This window comes from Hippocampus guttulatus, chromosome 5 (genome assembly GCF_054856545.1).
Source record: "Hippocampus guttulatus isolate MCC_2025c chromosome 5, RoL_Hgut_1.0, whole genome shotgun sequence".
Lineage (NCBI taxonomy): Eukaryota > Metazoa > Chordata > Actinopteri > Syngnathiformes > Syngnathidae > Hippocampus > Hippocampus guttulatus.
This window is the reverse complement of record NC_141265.1, coordinates 18,384,353-18,401,675: the sequence shown is the minus strand read 5'-3', so window position 1 is coordinate 18,401,675 and position 17,323 is coordinate 18,384,353. Positions and strand designations below refer to the sequence as shown.

Genomic DNA, 17,323 nt, shown 5'->3' with positions numbered 1-17,323 from the left:
TTGCACTTCCGGGTGTCTGCCGGAGCCGTGCGAGTTGTCGACGTAAACAGTGGGTGGCTCTAACTTTTTGCACAATTATCATCTACGTAATAAATGACAACAAACAGTAGCGCTTTAAATTTCTAGGCGTTTGACGCTAACCCTCAATTATTAATGGTGAAACATAAAAAGCTAACAGGCACCTGAAATGTTACCTTTACTTTGCTAGTCAACTGTTGAGCTACCGACAATTAGCCGACAGAATCACTAAGGTATAGCACAGTTATTCCGTGCTATTCGGTGGCAGCTTCTAGTTCGTATAATGACTTCCTATCAACACAGGTAACCGCACCATGTCGAGCAAAGAAGTGAAAGCCGCACTGAAGAGCGCCAAAGAGGCTATAAAAAGCAAGGAGTTCAAAGAGGCGTTGAAACATTGCAAGGTGAGTAACAAATAGAAGTTGTCATCATGGTCTTGAATGCAATGCTGCACAAGAGTTGCAAGAAGGCGCGCTCAGGTACCGCATTACTGCTTTCTCATGTCGATTTACATTTCAATGTCTTAAATAGTGTTTTTCGTTCACATGTTTGTAATGTCATACATGTATGACTGCTGAATTAGCGCAGGTTACAACCAATGTGCACATTTTCGTTTGGTTGCCGCCGTGTGGGGAGAATCCCCATGTATCAACAGAGATGCTTGCGTGTCTGACTGAACTTTCTTGATGCGGTGACAGGCTGTTTTGAAGCTTGAAAAAAACAATTACAATGCCTGGGTGTTCATTGGCCTGGCTGCCAGCGAGCTGGAGCAACCAGATCAGGCACAGACGGCTTACAGGAAGGCTGTGGAGCTGGAGCCAGAGCAACTACTGGCATGGCAGGTAATAAGGGATGTACTGTACTGTATTGTCAATTCACACACACATGTGCAATTACTTTCTGTTCTGTACTAGGGCCTGAGCAATTTATATGAGAAGACGGATCAATGGGATTTCAAAATTGAGCTTCCCAATGTTTATCAGAAACTTGTTGAGCTGTATGCCAGGTAAACTACAAGATTGTTTGAAGACAACACCATTATGTGACACTTCTAATCTTTTTTTTTTTAATCTGTTGCAATTCGGTCATTGCATCCTCTGTTCCCAGCTCGGACAAAAACAAGTGCTATGAAGTGATTGGAAAGCTGCAAGAAATACATCAGTCTGACAAAGAATATTCCAAGGTTTGTAGTTTACATTAGTCACCTCTTGTAGGTAAAAGATAAAATCCTGAAATATTTTAATGTATGTTGTGAATCCAGATAATTGATGAGTTCCACTTTTTGAAATGAAATACTGACATAAATTGAGCTCTCCACGATAGTGTAATTAATTGAGAGACACATCTCTATGGTTGCACCCTGTAATAGTTGGCAAAGGTGTGGCTGCAGTTGATTCAACTCAGACAGGACGATGGCGCAGACAAAAAAGCCTTACTGCAGCTATGGCAACAGATGGCTCAGCTCCTGTCCAACTGCCTCACTGACAATGAGCAGGACACCGAAACTCAAAAGCATGTAAGTGTTGCACTGATACATTAAAAAAAAAAAACAAAACACTTTCTCCTATTAGCTGCAAACTTCATATTTTGTCCTGTTTGTCCAGTTAAGCACAGCTTTTGAGAAGGCCATGGCTCTTGTTGAGCCGACGCCTGGAGAAGAACACCGAAAGCTCTCTGTTGACTACATCAAATGTCTCTCCAAGGTAAGCCGTCAGCAGAATTAGCTTCGGAAGTCTCTTTTTAACACACTGTCAAAAAATCCGCAAAGATTGAATCAAGGCAACTTGCCCCTTCTTGTTTGTTACGTGATTATTAATTTTTTCTTGTAATTTTCTGAAAATGTTAAAATATGACAGTTTGTTGTTGCCCGACATCTTGCTTTCTCGGGTAAAATCTCGAAATCACCTCGATGTCTTTGCCACAGCTGCCTGAAGAGGAGGAGAAAATAAAACAAGCGTGCGAGTCAATGCTATCTCTCTACCCAGGCCAAAGTTATCCTCTTGAAGTCCTTTCTTCCCACTACCTCCAAAAAGGTTCACCTTGTGTCAATGCTCACTTGCGTAGAGATATTTACAGATAAAATATGCTCGAAAAAAATGTCTTGCTGTGTCGTATCAATGCAGGTGTCCAGAGTGAGGAGGCTGTCAATTGCCTTTCACGGCTTCGTAATTTGGTGCCGGATAACGCTTGGTGTAATTTGGGATTTGGCACGAAAGCACTGCAAGAGGGCAGGTATAATGATGCCATTAAGGACCTTGCGCAAGGTTTGTATGCATACAAACTTCGGCCACTTTATAAAACGCTCTTTCTTAAAGGATTGAGCTATTGTATTGACAATCTGTCCATACAGAGGCATGTGTTTAAGTATTTCATTAAAATAATTACTACTTAGCAGTCGTATAGAACTGCCCTGTCCACCGGGGCATGTGCCTCAAGTCATGCAGTTGTCTAAGTTGACTTCTTTTCTATGTTTTTAGGATTGAAGAAAATGAACTTTCACCCAGCGTGGCGCGGTCTGGCCGAGGCTCAGCTTAAAGTGCACAAATATTCAGACTGCTCTAAATCGTGTGCCCAAGGTATTACGCACAACATGTGTTTATATAATTGAAGTAACCGCTTGAAAGCGGCTTCAGGAAGTGTGTGTTGTTTTTCAATAGGTTTAACAGTGTGCGTGCCTGGAGACAAGGAACTGAGGATCCGACTGCTGAAGCTTAGGCTTGAAGCTTTGGTCAGGAGTGCAGAGGAGAAGGATGCAGAGCAGGCTCTGGAGACATTTTCCTGGGTAAAACATCACACCTGCCCTTTATTCACCCTCATTTTGTCATGCGGGTGAAATTGACCATCACATTTTTTTCGGGCTAAATATGCAGCAGGTCGCATTGACCCGTCAAGGTTTTTGAACAGGAGGGTTAATGATCATATTGTGACATGTGTTGCATTCATTGCATCGCAATTTCACAAATGGAATGGCAGATTATTTTTACACGGGCTGCCATAATAACCTTAAGAAAAATGAGCATGTTTTGATTGTGGAGTTGATATGAGTTGCTTCCTGTCCTTTAGATCCCTGATGCTGACAAAGACCCATTACTAGTCGCCCTTAAAGGTCGCGCATACCTCAACAAAGGAAAAGTATTTGAGGCGTTAAAGGTCCGTTTGACCGCACGCGCATGCACACAAAAGTCATTAAATAACAGGTCGGTGCACAGTCCAAAGGAAGTTACATCTGTATGTTTCGCAGGTGTCATCACAGCTGGCGGCCTCAAACCCTCACCTGGCCCAGGCGTCAGCGCTCGAGGGACTGGCCCACGTCGCCGAGGACAAGAAGCAGCTTGCAGAGCAGAGGTAAAAGCACAGTTAGGTGGACCAGTGGTGCTCCCCCAACTTGCGTCAATCAATAAATACAAGTTTTTTTCCTTCTCGCTGCAGTTTCCTCAAGGCATCCGCACAAAGCCCAGAATGCGCCGAGTATTTTTTCTTGCTTGGCCAACTCTACTGGACCATGGGAGAAGAAACCCGTAAGGACAGAAGCAAGGCCCATTCACATTTTCTCAAGGTTGGTAAGAAGTAACTGTTGGATTTCTGAAAATACAAAGCCTGCTGCCTTTCTAAGCCTTATTTGTGTGTATCTCAGGCTGCAAAGTTAGACCCTTATTTCGGTTGCGTGTTCCGCTACCTTGGACATTACTATCGGGAAGTGGCCAACGACTCCGGACGGGCACGGGGCTGCTATAGGAAGGCCTTTGACTTGGACAATGACGACGCTGAGTCTGGCGCGGCTGCAGTCGATCTCAGCATGGCAAATGAAGATATGGTAATGTCTGCACTCGTGTTTCATTTGTGTCATCTGTATTGTTTTGTTTTTGTGTTTCTAATGACATTATGCCATTCGTTTAAAAAAAAACAAACAAAAAAAACCAAAACGATTTTTCTCTAAATCCTCCTTTACTACTACAGGACACCGCATTGGCAATACTCCAGTCAGTGATCGAGAAGGCCACTCCAGGCTCTGCTAAATGGGCCTGGATGAGACGCGGCCTTTACTACTTAAAGATTGGACAGCATCATTTGGCTATTGCGGAGTAAGGAATAAAGAAAGTTCATTTTGATCTAAAAAAAAAATCCAAGCTTTTGTTCTTGTTATTGATTATCTATGATTTGTTTGTAGTCTCCAGGCAGCCCTGAGAGCAGACCCGGAGGATTGGGTGTGCTGGGAGTGTTTAGGTGAAGCCTACTTAAACCGCCAGAGTTTTACAGCAGCTCTGAAGGCCTTCGGAAAGGCGCACATCCTTCAGCCCACCTCCATCTACAGCGTCTATCAGGCCGCTGCCATCAAACAGACCCTAGGCAAGTTCAAAGATGCCGTCGCGGAGTATTTGCAGATCACAGCGAAGCACGACTACGTCCCTGCCCTTAAAGGTAGAGAACCATGTGTGTGTGGCACGGCGCGATTGCTTTTTCTCTCCTTTGCAAAGTTTAATTTGACTTGAATGATGTTTTATTGAGGTCTTGGTGAGTGTCAGCTCTCGCTGGCAAAAAGTTTAATGGAGGACTGCAGAGACGGTGGAGCCATTGACCTGATTGAGCAAGCTCTGCAGAACCTCTTCAAGTAAGTCGCAATTCAAAAGGCGGTACTTGTTTAGTGCCTCCTATTTTATCAGCAGCCATATTTCTTAAAAGGTTTCTTCTGACAATGGAAAAGCTAAAAAAAAAAAAGGGCACTGTACTTAACTGAACCGACAGATTTGGAAGTGGATCTTACTGTGTGTGATCTTTGTCACTGTTGTGCTCCTCAGAGCGGTGAAGCTGCGATCCGACTTGTCCTGCTTGTGGAAGCTGCTGGGAGATGCCTGCTCCGCTGTCAGCACAGTGTCTCCAAAGAGGGCTCAGGTTCGCATGCCGGCGGCGCTGGCTGGTCTGGACCCACAAGTTCAGGTCCACGTGCTGAACCAGGCTGAGACGCTCAGAGTCGGCGAACGGTACGCCAGCTGCCAGTTGCTCCATCCTCCATCTTTTCATGACTTTCTGATATTACTGGCGTTGTGCAATGCTTTCATTCGAAATTAAACATTGAATGTTGTACTTTTGTATCCACAGGTGTTACACTCGTGCATTGAAGCTCATGCCAGAGGTTGCCAGTCTGTGGCATGATCTGGGACTCAATTTTTATCATCAGGCTCGCCTGACCTGTGATGCAGAGGAGGCGCAATCGTTACTACTCGAAAAAGCACAACAAGTACGAAAACCGCAATTTCCAAAAATTTTTTTTCATCCCCCATGTGTTATATAAATGTCATTTTGGCTTTTTTAGTGTTTACGAAAGGCAGTTATGATGGACGGCGGCAACCATAACTATTGGAACGCTTTGGGAGTGATCAACACAAGCAAAGGTGTCGTATATCGACCGCATTTAACTTGCCGGGTCATTTGTGTGGATAAACAGACATTTATTTTGGAATCCATTTACAATTGTTTTAAGGAGTGTGTGAGAGGATATTCATAATATGATCATTTTCACCTTTCCCCATGATACCAGGACTGGAGAATTTGGCCCTGGCTCAGCATTGCTTCATCAAGTCTATTCAAGTTGAACCAAATGTATGTACGATGGGGCTTTATGGTGATACATGGGCTTCAAATATTTTTCTTAGGAAAGGATTTTATTTTTTTTACAGAATGTTGTTGCATGGACCAACCTCGGCACCTTGTATCTGAAAAAGGACAACATAGAGGTGTGTGTTTTATACGACACTGAACATCTCGACTATTGTGTTTCATCAATGGTGACTGACACACGTACTGTACTGTCATTTTTAAATGTCTTGTCTAGCTTGCACATGAGTCCTTCAAGATCGCACAGTCATTGGAGCCGCTGTATGTCAACTGCTGGATTGGACAGGTGGACGATTTTTCTCTTTTTTTGGCGTTGCTTTACAAAAAATTGACTTTGATGTTTGTGTGACTGCTGAATTCTTTTTTTTCTTTTAATGCTAGTTAATGGTATTTACACCCATTATTTTTTTTTGTATGTGACGTATTTTTCAATCCTTCCAGGCCCTGATAGCAGAGAGAGTTGGAAGCTATGACACCATGGATCTTTTCAGACACACCACTGAGCTTAGCACACATGTACGCGACCAGCCGCCCTTTTTGAATTTTCAACTTATGAATGCATAACCTTGCCGTGTTGCATCTCTCTCTCCATTCGATCCGACGACTCACCATCATCCAGACGGAGGGAGTGAAAGGCTACGCCCACTGGGTGTGTTCTACCTTGTTGGATAAGAGCAAGAGAGACTCCGAACTGTATCGCTACAACATAGTCCAGATGAATGCCATCTCTGCAGCCCAGGTGGCACTCAGCAAGTACACCGGTATGCCATCAGAGTACACCGCGGTTGTGTTTGCGAGTCACAAAGACGATCTGGTGAAATACGAAGTTTGCTTTTCAGAAAGGATCCAGTCTGACGCCGTTGCCTTCATCATGCTGGGCTTTCTGGCTGAACATCTGCAACTGAAGAGACAGGCTGTACAAGCTTATCACAGGTATCAGTGAAAACACCTAAAAGAGTACCTTAGAATCCCATTCAGTTGGGAAGCTCTCCAAATAACATCTTTGCACTTTCTGCCTGAAAGAACCTTTGTGTAGTTTCACTACAGGACAACAAGATGGCAGCAAATGAATGACTGGCATTGTAACATTGTATCAAATCAGTGGTTCAATTGTGATTAGACAAAGCAGAAACAAATCCTGGATGTTTTTCATCAGATTTGCACCAAAATATAAAGTTTCTTGAAAAAAAGAGTGTTGTTTTTAATGTAATACTAACTAATAGTTGAAATAATGGATGAAATCATTTGTCTTGTGTGATTCGTGCTCTGCAAGGGTACCAATAATATTGTTGATGAAGAATTGTATTTTTACTTCTCTCCCCTCAGAGCCGTTGAGTTACTTCAGTCCACGTCCTTCAGAGAACAACTGTCGTTTGCTCGAAGCAACTATGCTCGTGCTTTGTGGTGAGAAATTCCCTTCAATCCCAGCAAATTGAGTGCTTGACTAAAAAGTACCTCCACTCAACATAATCACTTCAACTGTGTCCCTCTCAGTGCTTGTGGCCGGTGGCGCGAGGCAGCTGATGTTTTTAACTCCACTCCGCTGGAGGAGCTCAGTGATCTGTCAGGCCTGGCTCTGGCCTACTGCAAGGCCGGACTCATACCAGAGGGCATCAGCGGTAAGCAGCAGCCCTGACGCCCTTTTGAGATCTTTTCCCAAGCGACTGTGAAGTGTTTTATTTGTGCTCTGTAGCATATGAGCGTGCCCTGGCTGCGGCCTCCAGTGAGAAGCAGACGGCGTACGTCTTGACAGCTCTTGCCCTGCTGCAGCACCAGCAGGGCAATGTCGACTCTGCCAAGACCCTGCTGTTCAAATGGTAAGTCCACTATTTTAGTGATTGTGCTGCGGCACAGTGGCGTGTTTTGACTGTCAGAGATCATCAAGTCTGTCGAGGGAAATTTCAATTTGACTTAACTGGCCTGAAAATGATTATTTATACACTACAAATATTGTACCTTTGTTCATCTGTCTATGCCAGCGCCAACGTGTAGCGCCGGGCAGAAAAAAAGTGAATGCTTTTACACCGGATGGCATGCGGTACAATTAAACTAAATGAAACTTTGACTCCCCAGTGCACTGACTCGACAGTCTGTCCTCCACAGCTCCATGTTGAAGGAACCGGCACCAGAGTCTCTTTTGTGTTTATGTGCCCTTGGATTGGTCCACAATGACACAACGTTAGCCACTGCTGCCCGTACCGAGCTGCTAAAACAAGGCTCGTCCTGTGCCACTGTTATTGAACAGCGGTGTCTTCTCACCTGCACCTTACTGGCGTTGCAGGGCAACTACAGTGCAGTGCAAAGAGAGGCCTCCAGAGCCGTACACAGGTGAGCTGGAGGAATACGGATTATTTCTAGAGACGGTGAAACGAGCAGTGCTTTGAGATCGCGTTTAACATGTCAACTTCTCCTCTGCCCTCTGATTCTTTTAGCTATCCGGGGAATTCATCTTTGTGGTCGCTATTGTCCAAACTGGTACCCAAGTACTACCCCAGGAAGGCAAATGTAAGCCTCATGCAAACACCAAAACCCACTCGCATTCCTCGCTAATTGATGTTGAAAGGTAATGTAATGTAATGCTGTGTCTTCCAGGGCGGCGCGATGGCCGGACACGTTGCCTGTCTTTCCAGTATGACCCAGGGAAAGGTAGAATAGCCTCTACATTTACAGCGTGTCATCATAAATTGCTTTCATTGTTTTTAGCTCACTCGCTCAGTGTCCTGTGTTGCCGCTGTAGCTACTGAGAGGTCCCTGCGCGACATGGAGGAACATTGTCAGATCGCGAACTCAAACATGTTTAACTTTGTAGAGAGCACTGCTGTACAGTGGAGTGAATCAGTTGGCTTGTGGAAGACACTCCGGAGAGGATGCTCACAGGAATGCTCTGAAGACCATGCAGAGAGCTGTGCTGCTCTGTCCTGGTACATTAACGCGCACCTCGCAAGCACACCTTTGGGAGACCCCAAAGTCATCGCTGTCCTATGAAAAACACATGTCCAATTTTTTTTTTTAAAGTACTGAGTCACATTTTTTTTTCTTTTTTGTAAATGTGCCAGTATTTGAGCAGTATCGCCTCTACTTACAGATGATCCAGCAGCATGGGCGGGATTAATGGCTGCCTGTCACACAGAAAACACTTCCTGTTATCTTTCGGGCTCAGCTGCACGTCGGCAAGGACTAGAGCAAACGCTCATGTCAGTGGTTTCTGAAAAAGGTACGCATTTTATCTGTTGGCCACGGTATGTTACACGGGGGATAAAAATGCCTTTGATCCCCAGCTGAATGTGTAAGTTTACAAAGAAACGAACTACTGTATCTCCATTTATTTTTTTTTTTAATGAATTGAAAATAAAGATAATTTAGCAGATGGGGTCAGTGTTGTACGGAAAAGATGTCACGGGCAAGATTATAGCTTTGCATACTCACCAACAAGGTCTTGTACGAATGTCCTTAACGAGTGCAAGTGTACCAATCCTCCATCTTGTGATGTGTAAACTAAATGAGGACTTGTGTATCCCAGTGCATAGCTTGGAGGAGATAGAGCGCCCCCTAGCACAATCTCTGCAAGGATGGGTACTACAACAGGCAGTGAGTGGTCTCATGCTGACCGGACAACTTGAGCAAGCAGAAGCAGTCTGCTCGCAGGTGACATTTACTCACTCTTAGTGTCTCCTTTTAAATTTTAAAATATAATCAACTCTGCTTCAATTATTTAATTCAAATATTTCACACATAAAAGTTAAATGAATATCAACTGTACCAAAGTTGAACATGAAACACAAACAAATCCCTATTGAATCAATACAACTGAAATGAACTAAGTCAATGATCCTTTATTTTGTGTACCACTAGAGAGAGCTCGCGTCGCTCTCATGGGACCTGTACCTCAATTACTTTTGTGTACAATGCAAATGGGATGAATCACTTGAGTTTTCTTTGCTGTACTCGGTTCTAGGTGCTGAATGTGTCCCCAGAGGATCCCGCAGCGACGTTGTCGCTCAGACAAGTACAGTGTCTGCGCCTCCTTGAGTCCGGCGATGGTACTCTCCTATCAGAGTCTGCCTTGGAGCAGCTCAACAGTGCTGTGATGTTGAGCCCCAACAATATTGCGGCGTGGCATGTGAGGATGATCTAGCGCAGTCATTTTAAGCACCACCGGTCCATCTGGCAATTGTGTTTTGCTTCACTGTTCACATTCATAGAGTAGAACAATTCGAGAGAAATAAGTCAACCAAAGAAAATGACATGATTTTTGCTTGACTTGTTTTATATTGTGAGAGTCTGGGCAGACTTTAGTCATGCTTATTGACTGCAAAGATGACCGATTATTTTAGGACCTCCATATTTGCCCCCACTGAACAAATATGCATTCTGCAGCCTCTCGTGATACGAGCAAGTCGCAGTTTCAAGGACCTGCCAGAAAATACAGTATAAACTCTATTTGATATATTGGATTTGAATTTTAAGATCTACGTCATGAGCAATGTAAACTCATATAAATGTGATGATTCTAATGACTTCATCTCCTCTAACAATCACCTACCTAGTGGTTAGCCGCGGTGTACATCAGCCAGGGTCTGCTCGTGCAGGCAGTGATGGCTCTCAGACAGAGTTTGCAGCTCGCCTCCCAGCTCGGCCAGCACAGCAGTCAAGTCGGCAGCCTGCTGCGGCTCAGCCTTCTAGCCCTGAGGCCCAGTATGGTGAGTGCTTGTTTGTTTTTATAACCCATGCATTGGACAACATGAAGCAGAAGAGATGAGAGTTGTAGCATCAGACAAGGTCAAATGGAAAGTCCCAACAAGATGAGAAGCTTTGTGATTGTGATTCAAATTGAGAGGATAGTAAATCTCTTATAGGCATACAGCAGATTAAGATTTTCCAGGCAAGAGCAGATTAAAGAAAACAACAGTCTAAACTATGTGAGAAGGCGGTCACATTAGTGTAATAAAAAGGGAACATTTCACCTCAATGATCAGTGTCATGATTTTCCGTGTCCATCGTCACCTGTGTGCGTGCTTGTTTTGACTTTTTTCAGGCAGGTGTCCCTGGAAATGACTGGAAGGATCTGGTCCGACAAGCTACGACAGAAGTCTTGAAGCTGGGCTCTTCACCTGTGGCTCTCCTCTTCCAGGCCTTGCTCCAATTTGTTACCAAGATGGCTGCCAGGTAGGCATGCTCTTTTTTTTCGCCTGAAAAAAAAGAGCTTGGGGCTCAGGAAGCTCTCTTAACCCCTCGAGTGACTATATAGAGAGAGACTCTGTGGAACTGTAATAGCTTAAGAGCTAATGTGGTCAAGTATCAAACACCCTCTGCCTCCCCTCGCAATTCCCCAGAGGCCCTTCACTATTTAACTATTTGATCTGTAGCACTCTCCCATAAGCATAAGGACTGAACGGCAGCGTTGCTGACCTCAGCTTCGAGTCTCCTTTTGTCACGTCTGCAGGGAAACCAGGCGACTGTTGGAAAAGCTGGTCTACAGCCCCTCTCAAGAATTCTCTGCAACTGTGCCGCAAGTGGCCAGCTGGTACCTGCTGAGGCACCTGCATTTCAAAAACGACGACGAACTAATTCATGTAAAGCAACAATCATTGTTTCACGCGCTTGTCTGATGACATTTCTGACAAATTTCGCCGCTTTCTGCAGATGACTTTTAAAATGCATTTTCATCTTCACGCAGGTACTTTTGGAGCACGCTAAATTGAACGGGGATCAACGATTGCTGGACTTTCATTTACAGCTTGTTTCTTTGTCTTGAAAGTTGCTCCAGTGCACCGTAAAAAACAAAAAAAACCAGAACTATGTATCATGATCGAAGGTCCCATTCAGCATCGTAGGATTTCAGACTTAAAGCAACTCAGTGTCATAATCAATATTGTAGTTTACTGGTGTCCACATCCAGGCCAAATAAAGATGGTCAACGTTTTGTTTGTATTGATCACACCTTATAAATGAAAACCACTTCTGGGGGGGGGGGGGGGGGGAACCCACACACACGCACCGATACTTAAAAAACGCTCCGAATCAAATGTATTGGTAGCAGTTTCCTGACATTCATGCGTAGTGCTGCTCGCTTTGTAAAGGTCTTTTGCTCCGCTTGTAACATATTGCAGGTACCCTTGTTTTATTCCCATAAATTAGCCATTGATTGTGCTATTAAGGAGGCCAGGAAAGAAAGTGCTGTTTTCCCTGACTGAGCACTTGCTGGATAGGTAAGGCAGTCCAGGCCTGAAAAGGCACAACACTCCTGTGCACTCCACTGTGCGTATACGTGCCTGATATTTGAATTACACATCATAAAACCAGTTATGGAGTAATAACATTTGCATTCATTTCAAAGAGGTTGTTGATTGCTCTAGGATCAAGCACATCAGTAAACCTTTGGCTTTGGTCAAGCACGGACTTGTACGCAGCTGAGAGGTCGTTAGTCTTTAACTTGTCTGTGTTCGACATGAGTGACAGCCAGGACATCTTAAAATTCTTGGTTTTGATACTGTATTTCTTTTAAGCATTGAAAATCTTTATTGACCACGGCCGGTTAGCTCAGTTGGTTAGAGCGTAGTGCTAATTACGCCAAGGTCGCGGGTTCGATCCCCGTACGGGCCATTTATCTTTTGAAACTGATGACCACCTCATGCGCTACTGCAATGTATCACCAAACTCCATCCTTTTGGCCATTTTGCGTTCATTATTGGCCGGTTAGCTCAGTTGGTTAGAGCGTGGTGCTAATAACGCCAAGGTCGCGGGTTCGATCCCCGTACGGGCCAGCTATCTGTTTTGACCAACGAACAATCAATGATTTGGATGTTCACACCGCAATGTATCCCTGACCTCGTTTCGCTTTTAGCCAATGTATTCAAGATCGTGTGGCCGGTAAATTCAATTGGCTCGAATCTTCAAAACACCAAGGTACCCGGTTCGACGGCCATACAGTCAATTTGCTCCCACTTCCACCTCCATACTTTTAACTATAGATTGACTACATCCCGGTCGCAAGTCTTGTGTGGCCGGTTAGCTCAGTTGGTTAGAGCGTGGTGCTAATAACGCCAAGGTCGCGGGTTCGATCCCCGTACGGGCCATGCTTTTTTTGGAAACGATGACTATGCTGCAATTGGCGTAATGCTAACGTTACATTTAACTTTGGCAACTCCCTACGCACCGTATGGCCGGTTAGCTCAGTTGGTTAGAGCGTGGTGCTAATAACGCCAAGGTCGCGGGTTCGATCCCCGTACGGGCCATTTATCTTTTGAAACTGATGACCACCGCATGTGCTACTGCAATATATCACCAAACTCCATCCTTTTGGCCATTTTGGGTTTATTATTGGCCGGTTAGCTCAGTTGGTTAGAGCGTGGTGCTAATAACGCCAAGGTCGCGGGTTCGATCCCCGTACGGGCCAATGTTTTTATTGAACCAGATTTTACAATGATCCGTCGGCTTTCATCTTATTTGGGGAAATTTTGAATGTTAAACGTGGCCGGTTAGCTCAGTTGGTTAGAGCGTGGTGCTAATAACGCCAAGGTTCGATCCCCGTACGGGCCAGCGTTTTATAGGAATCAATGAACATTTCACGGCGTGCAGGCAAGACGCTCGGTTTAAGTTTCGTTCTGGCCAAATTAGGACTGACCGGTGAGTAGTCTGTCGCTGAATTCTCGTAGCACAGGCAATTTATCAGTACACCGCATGTCCTCCGTTTACGGCACACCCAAAGTCAACAAAGTAGCTGTTTTGCTGAGATGACAAGAACATTGTACCAGAAATGTGTTCAATTGCTGGAATGCACGAGTTGATTTTATCCCGGAACGTTTTGCACCACACAAATCACTCCCGACGATCAGTATATTTACATTAATTACATCCTAACGCACGCCCAATGTGCGAGCGGCGGGTTTGGTGACGAGCAACTACGCTGTCTCTAGTTTATTCGACATTTTAGTTTAGTTTCCGCAGGGCACTTCCTTGTTCTGCTGAGTGCGAAACAGATTAATTGTATCACCTGCCATCTAGTGCAAAAGCATTTTGTTGTAATCTGTTACACAGGCTGAAGAACAAAGATAACATTTGTCGTTTGAATAATTTCCCGAGAGACGAACAGAAATTGTCTTCCTGCTGCACACCTGTGGAACGGAACCTGACACGATTGCACACGAACATGCGGCTGGGAAGCACTGGGCGAGAGGCGGCTGCAAGGAAGTGAGTTGAACCATCTTGTGGACACAGCGAGATCTGCTTATTGATCAATATTGTTATCATACAAATTTGTGACGAATATTGGTGCGTGTAAACATTAGGGGGGGAAACAGTCAACTACACTGTGTCATAGGTAAATTGATCTCTTGATATTGCTCTGCACACACCATTTTATGGAGCTATATAGTATGTCTATATACAGTATGTCTCTGCAGACAATATTAAACCACACCAAGTCAGCCTTGCAAAGTTTTTTTTTAAATAACTGTGGAGGTGCAATGAGATGTAAAACTCCTGCGTTCATTGCTAAGCAAACAATGTCCACCCCCCCCCCCCCCCCACCAGACAATGGCAGACGAGCACTTCGAGTATGTTCAATTATGCATCAGCTCTCCTCATTTCATCTCCATTCATTGTACATTTAAAAACAGAGTGATGGATGGGTGCTAAGTAGCGCTGCGAGCTCCGAGTCCGTGCAGTAACTTGTGGAGCAATTTAGCCGTGGAGGCTTTTGTCTCCTTTCCAGCTGTCTGCACTATCATATGAGCTGCAGACAGGAAGTAGGGGGGTGGGGTGGGGGGCGCTTGCATGGCGGGCCTCATGGGAAATGTGATGGCCCTGGCTCCAGTGGTGAAACATACCACAGTGCTCATGTGTCTATTTTTTTTCTCCCCCCGTGACAACGTGCGTTCAGGTTTATTTTCAGGTGACAGCCTGTCACCATCACTTGTCAGCCACCTTTTGAGGTGGTTGTGTTTAACCAGCTGCGCCTCCTAATAAAGCCTCCTCTCCATTTGTTTTGTTCAATTTGCGGTTTTGTCGGGCTCCAAATCACTTTACGCCATCCTCTGCACGTCTGACAGTTCATTTCGGTTCTACCTTGAGCTAAGCAAAACATGTTATCTGCTCCAGCAGCCAGCAACTAGTGTTTGCTTCACATCGTTTCACAGTTTCTCCTCGGCTGAGTCACAGCTACGCCGAGTGTGATGAACACTGCGCCTTCCCAGCGTCACGCGCGGAAATATGAGTTCCTCGCGTGTCAGTTGGAAAGACGATGCATGAGAACGCAAACAACAATGCAGTCAACGTTCAACGCTTACTATTTAGTGCGCTACTAATAAATCGCGCATCATATACATCTTTTTGCATTTATTTTTGCGTGACCTCTGCTTCCAGAAAAAAGACGAAAGAAGATCAGTGCGAATGAGGCGGCAAATTCGCGAGCTCATCCGTGTGCCGTAGCTAACGCTTGTTTTCCGAGGTGTTTTTCTTTGGTCATGCTCTGTTGCTTTCAGGTCTTCTCCATTTTGCTATTTGAAATACGATTTGAGTTTTTTTTTTAATGTTGGGCAGCTGCGTCTGATCTTTAGCGCTTTGCGTTGTCTGCTGAGACGAGCCGTTTGAGCAACCCTCCCTACCGAGGTTCATTGCGACGTCTACTAATACCCTGGATGGGCTTTTTCAATCATCTTTATGGTCCATGCTTCCATTACCGTATTTTGCCGACCAACACAGTGAGGTGTTAGACACCATGACACGGCGGATTGGAAGACGCTGAAGAGCCGCCAGACAGCTTGCTGAATGCACACCCAAATGTCTAGACGTGCCCCAATTAATGAAACTTTAAACATGATACAAGTTTTGCTCATAGATTTCTCTATCATTCTCTCAATGGCGGCGTGTTGTGATCTGTCTCGAGGAGAGGCGGCGCGATGTGAATTTGAGCTGATGAAGCAGCCTCTCTAATTCAAATGATCCCGGCGTTGTGCTTTCAACGCAAGCAGAATTAATTAGCAGTGAGGGACTTTCAATGCGCGACGGCCTTTCATTTACATTCATTGGCTATTTAGTGTGCACCTGCTTTCCGTGGCTATCATTTGGAAAAACAAATGGCGTTGTCCTCAGAATCATTTCGTAGACTTGCGTCTCATGAAACCGATTTGTCCTTTTGGCCAAACCCGAATAGAATTCAATTCAATTCCAAGGCAGAATGTTGTGGCAGTGAACTTGCAAATGACAAATGTGCAAATGATGACCCAACGAACCATCGATGACTATGCAGGTCTTCCAGACAATACAAGGTATCGACTTCCTCAAAGCACTTTTCTGACTCTTGGAGTCTCGGCATCCTTCACTTTGGCCCTCCGGAGGTTGTTTGTGATGCCACCAACAGTCTGGAGTCTCGTTCTACCCGTTCAACGTGTGTTATTTAGTACCCCGGTGGCTTCTTTCTTCTTTGGAGCAGTCCAAAAAGAGCTTATATGGGCTTCAGTATACAGCCGATGGTTGTGTTATGGCGCTGATGGATTTTCCATCTCTCTGCGTCATAATTGCTTGTTTTTTCATCCAGTGATAAGTTTGCTGCTTTTGATATTGATTGCGCTTTGGAATTTCGAGCAAGCTTAGAGTCAGAGAGCCTCTTTTCAAAAATTGTAGGCACAGCATGTTTTTTTTTTTAAATATACAGTATATTTTATTTTTTTATTATGAGCCATGGTCAAAGTGAATTTTTTTTTTTCGGGTAGACACACCGAGAAATCAACACTGGATCGCGTTGCATGATCACCTGCACCAACGACGTCTCGGTTATTATGTCAATGACCTAAACCACTACATTCCGATGCGACAGAAGTGCTGAATGCACCCCAGACACACTACGTTCACAAGCTTTTAAAGTCAATTTTCCGTAATATTTCTCCATTAACGTTTGTACTTTGCGGTTTAATTCTCACGGGAACATCCGGTCGCAAATGCTTCAATTGCTCTTCCATCAAAGTTACATAACTTTGTGATCTCTCGTACCCCCCCCCCCCCCCCCCCGAAAAAAATCCGGTGCACGTCATAGGGTATTTTCTTCGATATATCAAAGGATGAAAGGAGTCAGAGAGGCTTGGCCCGGGCCGCTGCGTCCGTCATCCTATCAGCTGTAATCAAATCAAAATTTGAGTGTACGAGTGTGGGTGTGTGTGCTCCATCGGACAGGTTGCGGTGGAGACTGCAGATTAAAGAAGATTAAAGATTTAAAAGGCAGCAGGGTACGCAGATTTGAACGGCAAGGAGGCCGCGTGCGTTCCATCGTCGGGTAACCGACTGCGGGTTTGATCATGCGCGTGATGGTGACGATGCGCTTCTTCCGAAACTCTGTAGGAAGCGGTTTCGAGCGTGGATGATGGAAGTCGCGGGTGGTGGCCTGCCAGTCTCATCCGGCAACACGGCATTCTTTTGCCAACCAAAACAGGAACACCTACCGAAGCACATAATCTGTCTCTCAGAAGTGTGGAGGCCTACTTCGAAGGCTATCGAACACAGGTGTCAAAATCAAGGCCCGGGGGCCAGATCTGGCCCGTCACATCATTTTATGTGGCCCGCAAAAGCAAATTAAGCATGTCAAGTTTCATGATGCTTGCTAAAGCCTGAACCAAACTTTCAAATTGTCATATGCAATTCGCAATAACAGTCATTATTCTGGACTTCTGATTTTAAAACTAGTTATCCATCAATTTGT

At 44.9% G+C, this 17,323-nt stretch overlaps 1 protein-coding gene and 5 non-coding genes across 7 annotated transcripts; all 6 read left to right on the top strand.

Annotated features, from left to right (window-relative positions):
* The first annotated feature begins 6 nt into the window (after nucleotides 1-6).
* Nucleotides 7-11,554, top strand: skic3 (SKI3 subunit of superkiller complex). 2 transcript variants are annotated; one of them, XM_086112116.1, is made up of 41 exons: nucleotides 7-49; nucleotides 322-422; nucleotides 717-860; nucleotides 933-1,024; nucleotides 1,126-1,201; nucleotides 1,388-1,534; nucleotides 1,623-1,721; nucleotides 1,943-2,051; nucleotides 2,142-2,282; nucleotides 2,496-2,594; nucleotides 2,676-2,800; nucleotides 3,082-3,168; nucleotides 3,260-3,363; nucleotides 3,448-3,574; nucleotides 3,653-3,832; nucleotides 3,976-4,100; nucleotides 4,187-4,437; nucleotides 4,525-4,627; nucleotides 4,815-4,997; nucleotides 5,116-5,254; nucleotides 5,330-5,408; nucleotides 5,555-5,616; nucleotides 5,694-5,750; nucleotides 5,849-5,917; nucleotides 6,073-6,147; nucleotides 6,251-6,392; nucleotides 6,471-6,564; nucleotides 6,958-7,035; nucleotides 7,126-7,250; nucleotides 7,325-7,448; nucleotides 7,735-7,959; nucleotides 8,064-8,136; nucleotides 8,224-8,277; nucleotides 8,441-8,552; nucleotides 8,717-8,845; nucleotides 9,152-9,276; nucleotides 9,587-9,751; nucleotides 10,179-10,331; nucleotides 10,667-10,797; nucleotides 11,075-11,204; nucleotides 11,309-11,554. In XM_086112116.1, the coding sequence occupies exons 2-41, from the start codon at nucleotides 333-335 to the stop codon at nucleotides 11,384-11,386; spliced, it is 4,701 nt and encodes a 1,566-aa protein (XP_085968242.1). In that variant the 5' UTR covers nucleotides 7-49; nucleotides 322-332; the 3' UTR covers nucleotides 11,387-11,554. The 2 variants fall into 2 exon arrangements, with proteins under 2 accessions (XP_085968242.1, XP_085968243.1); XM_086112117.1 differs by lacking the exon at nucleotides 7-49 and adding an exon at nucleotides 70-251.
* A 606-nt stretch (nucleotides 11,555-12,160) lies between these two features.
* On the top strand, nucleotides 12,161-12,234 carry trnai-aau (transfer RNA isoleucine (anticodon AAU)). Its single transcript has one exon. It is a non-coding gene; the product is annotated as a tRNA-Ile (tRNA).
* An 87-nt stretch (nucleotides 12,235-12,321) lies between these two features.
* Nucleotides 12,322-12,395, top strand: trnai-aau (transfer RNA isoleucine (anticodon AAU)). Its single transcript has one exon. It is a non-coding gene; the product is annotated as a tRNA-Ile (tRNA).
* Nucleotides 12,396-12,633: 238 nt separating this feature from the next.
* trnai-aau (transfer RNA isoleucine (anticodon AAU)) lies at nucleotides 12,634-12,707 on the top strand. Its single transcript has one exon. It is a non-coding gene; the product is annotated as a tRNA-Ile (tRNA).
* An 85-nt stretch (nucleotides 12,708-12,792) lies between these two features.
* Nucleotides 12,793-12,866, top strand: trnai-aau (transfer RNA isoleucine (anticodon AAU)). The gene has a single exon. It is a non-coding gene; the product is annotated as a tRNA-Ile (tRNA).
* An 87-nt stretch (nucleotides 12,867-12,953) lies between these two features.
* Nucleotides 12,954-13,027, top strand: trnai-aau (transfer RNA isoleucine (anticodon AAU)). The gene has a single exon. It is a non-coding gene; the product is annotated as a tRNA-Ile (tRNA).
* Nucleotides 13,028-17,323: the final 4,296 nt, after the last annotated feature.

Bases quoted from the DNA above. Each gene is read 5' to 3' on its own strand.
- skic3 (XM_086112116.1), top strand. From the start codon at position 333: ATGTCGAGCAAAGAAGTGAAAGCCGCACTGAAGAGCGCCAAAGAGGCT. The intron at 3,169-3,259 runs GTCCGTTTGACC...TATGTTTCGCAG, and splicing joins AAGTATTTGAGGCGTTAAAG to GTGTCATCACAGCTGGCGGC. The intron at 5,409-5,554 runs GTGTCGTATATC...CCATGATACCAG, and splicing joins AGTGATCAACACAAGCAAAG to GACTGGAGAATTTGGCCCTG.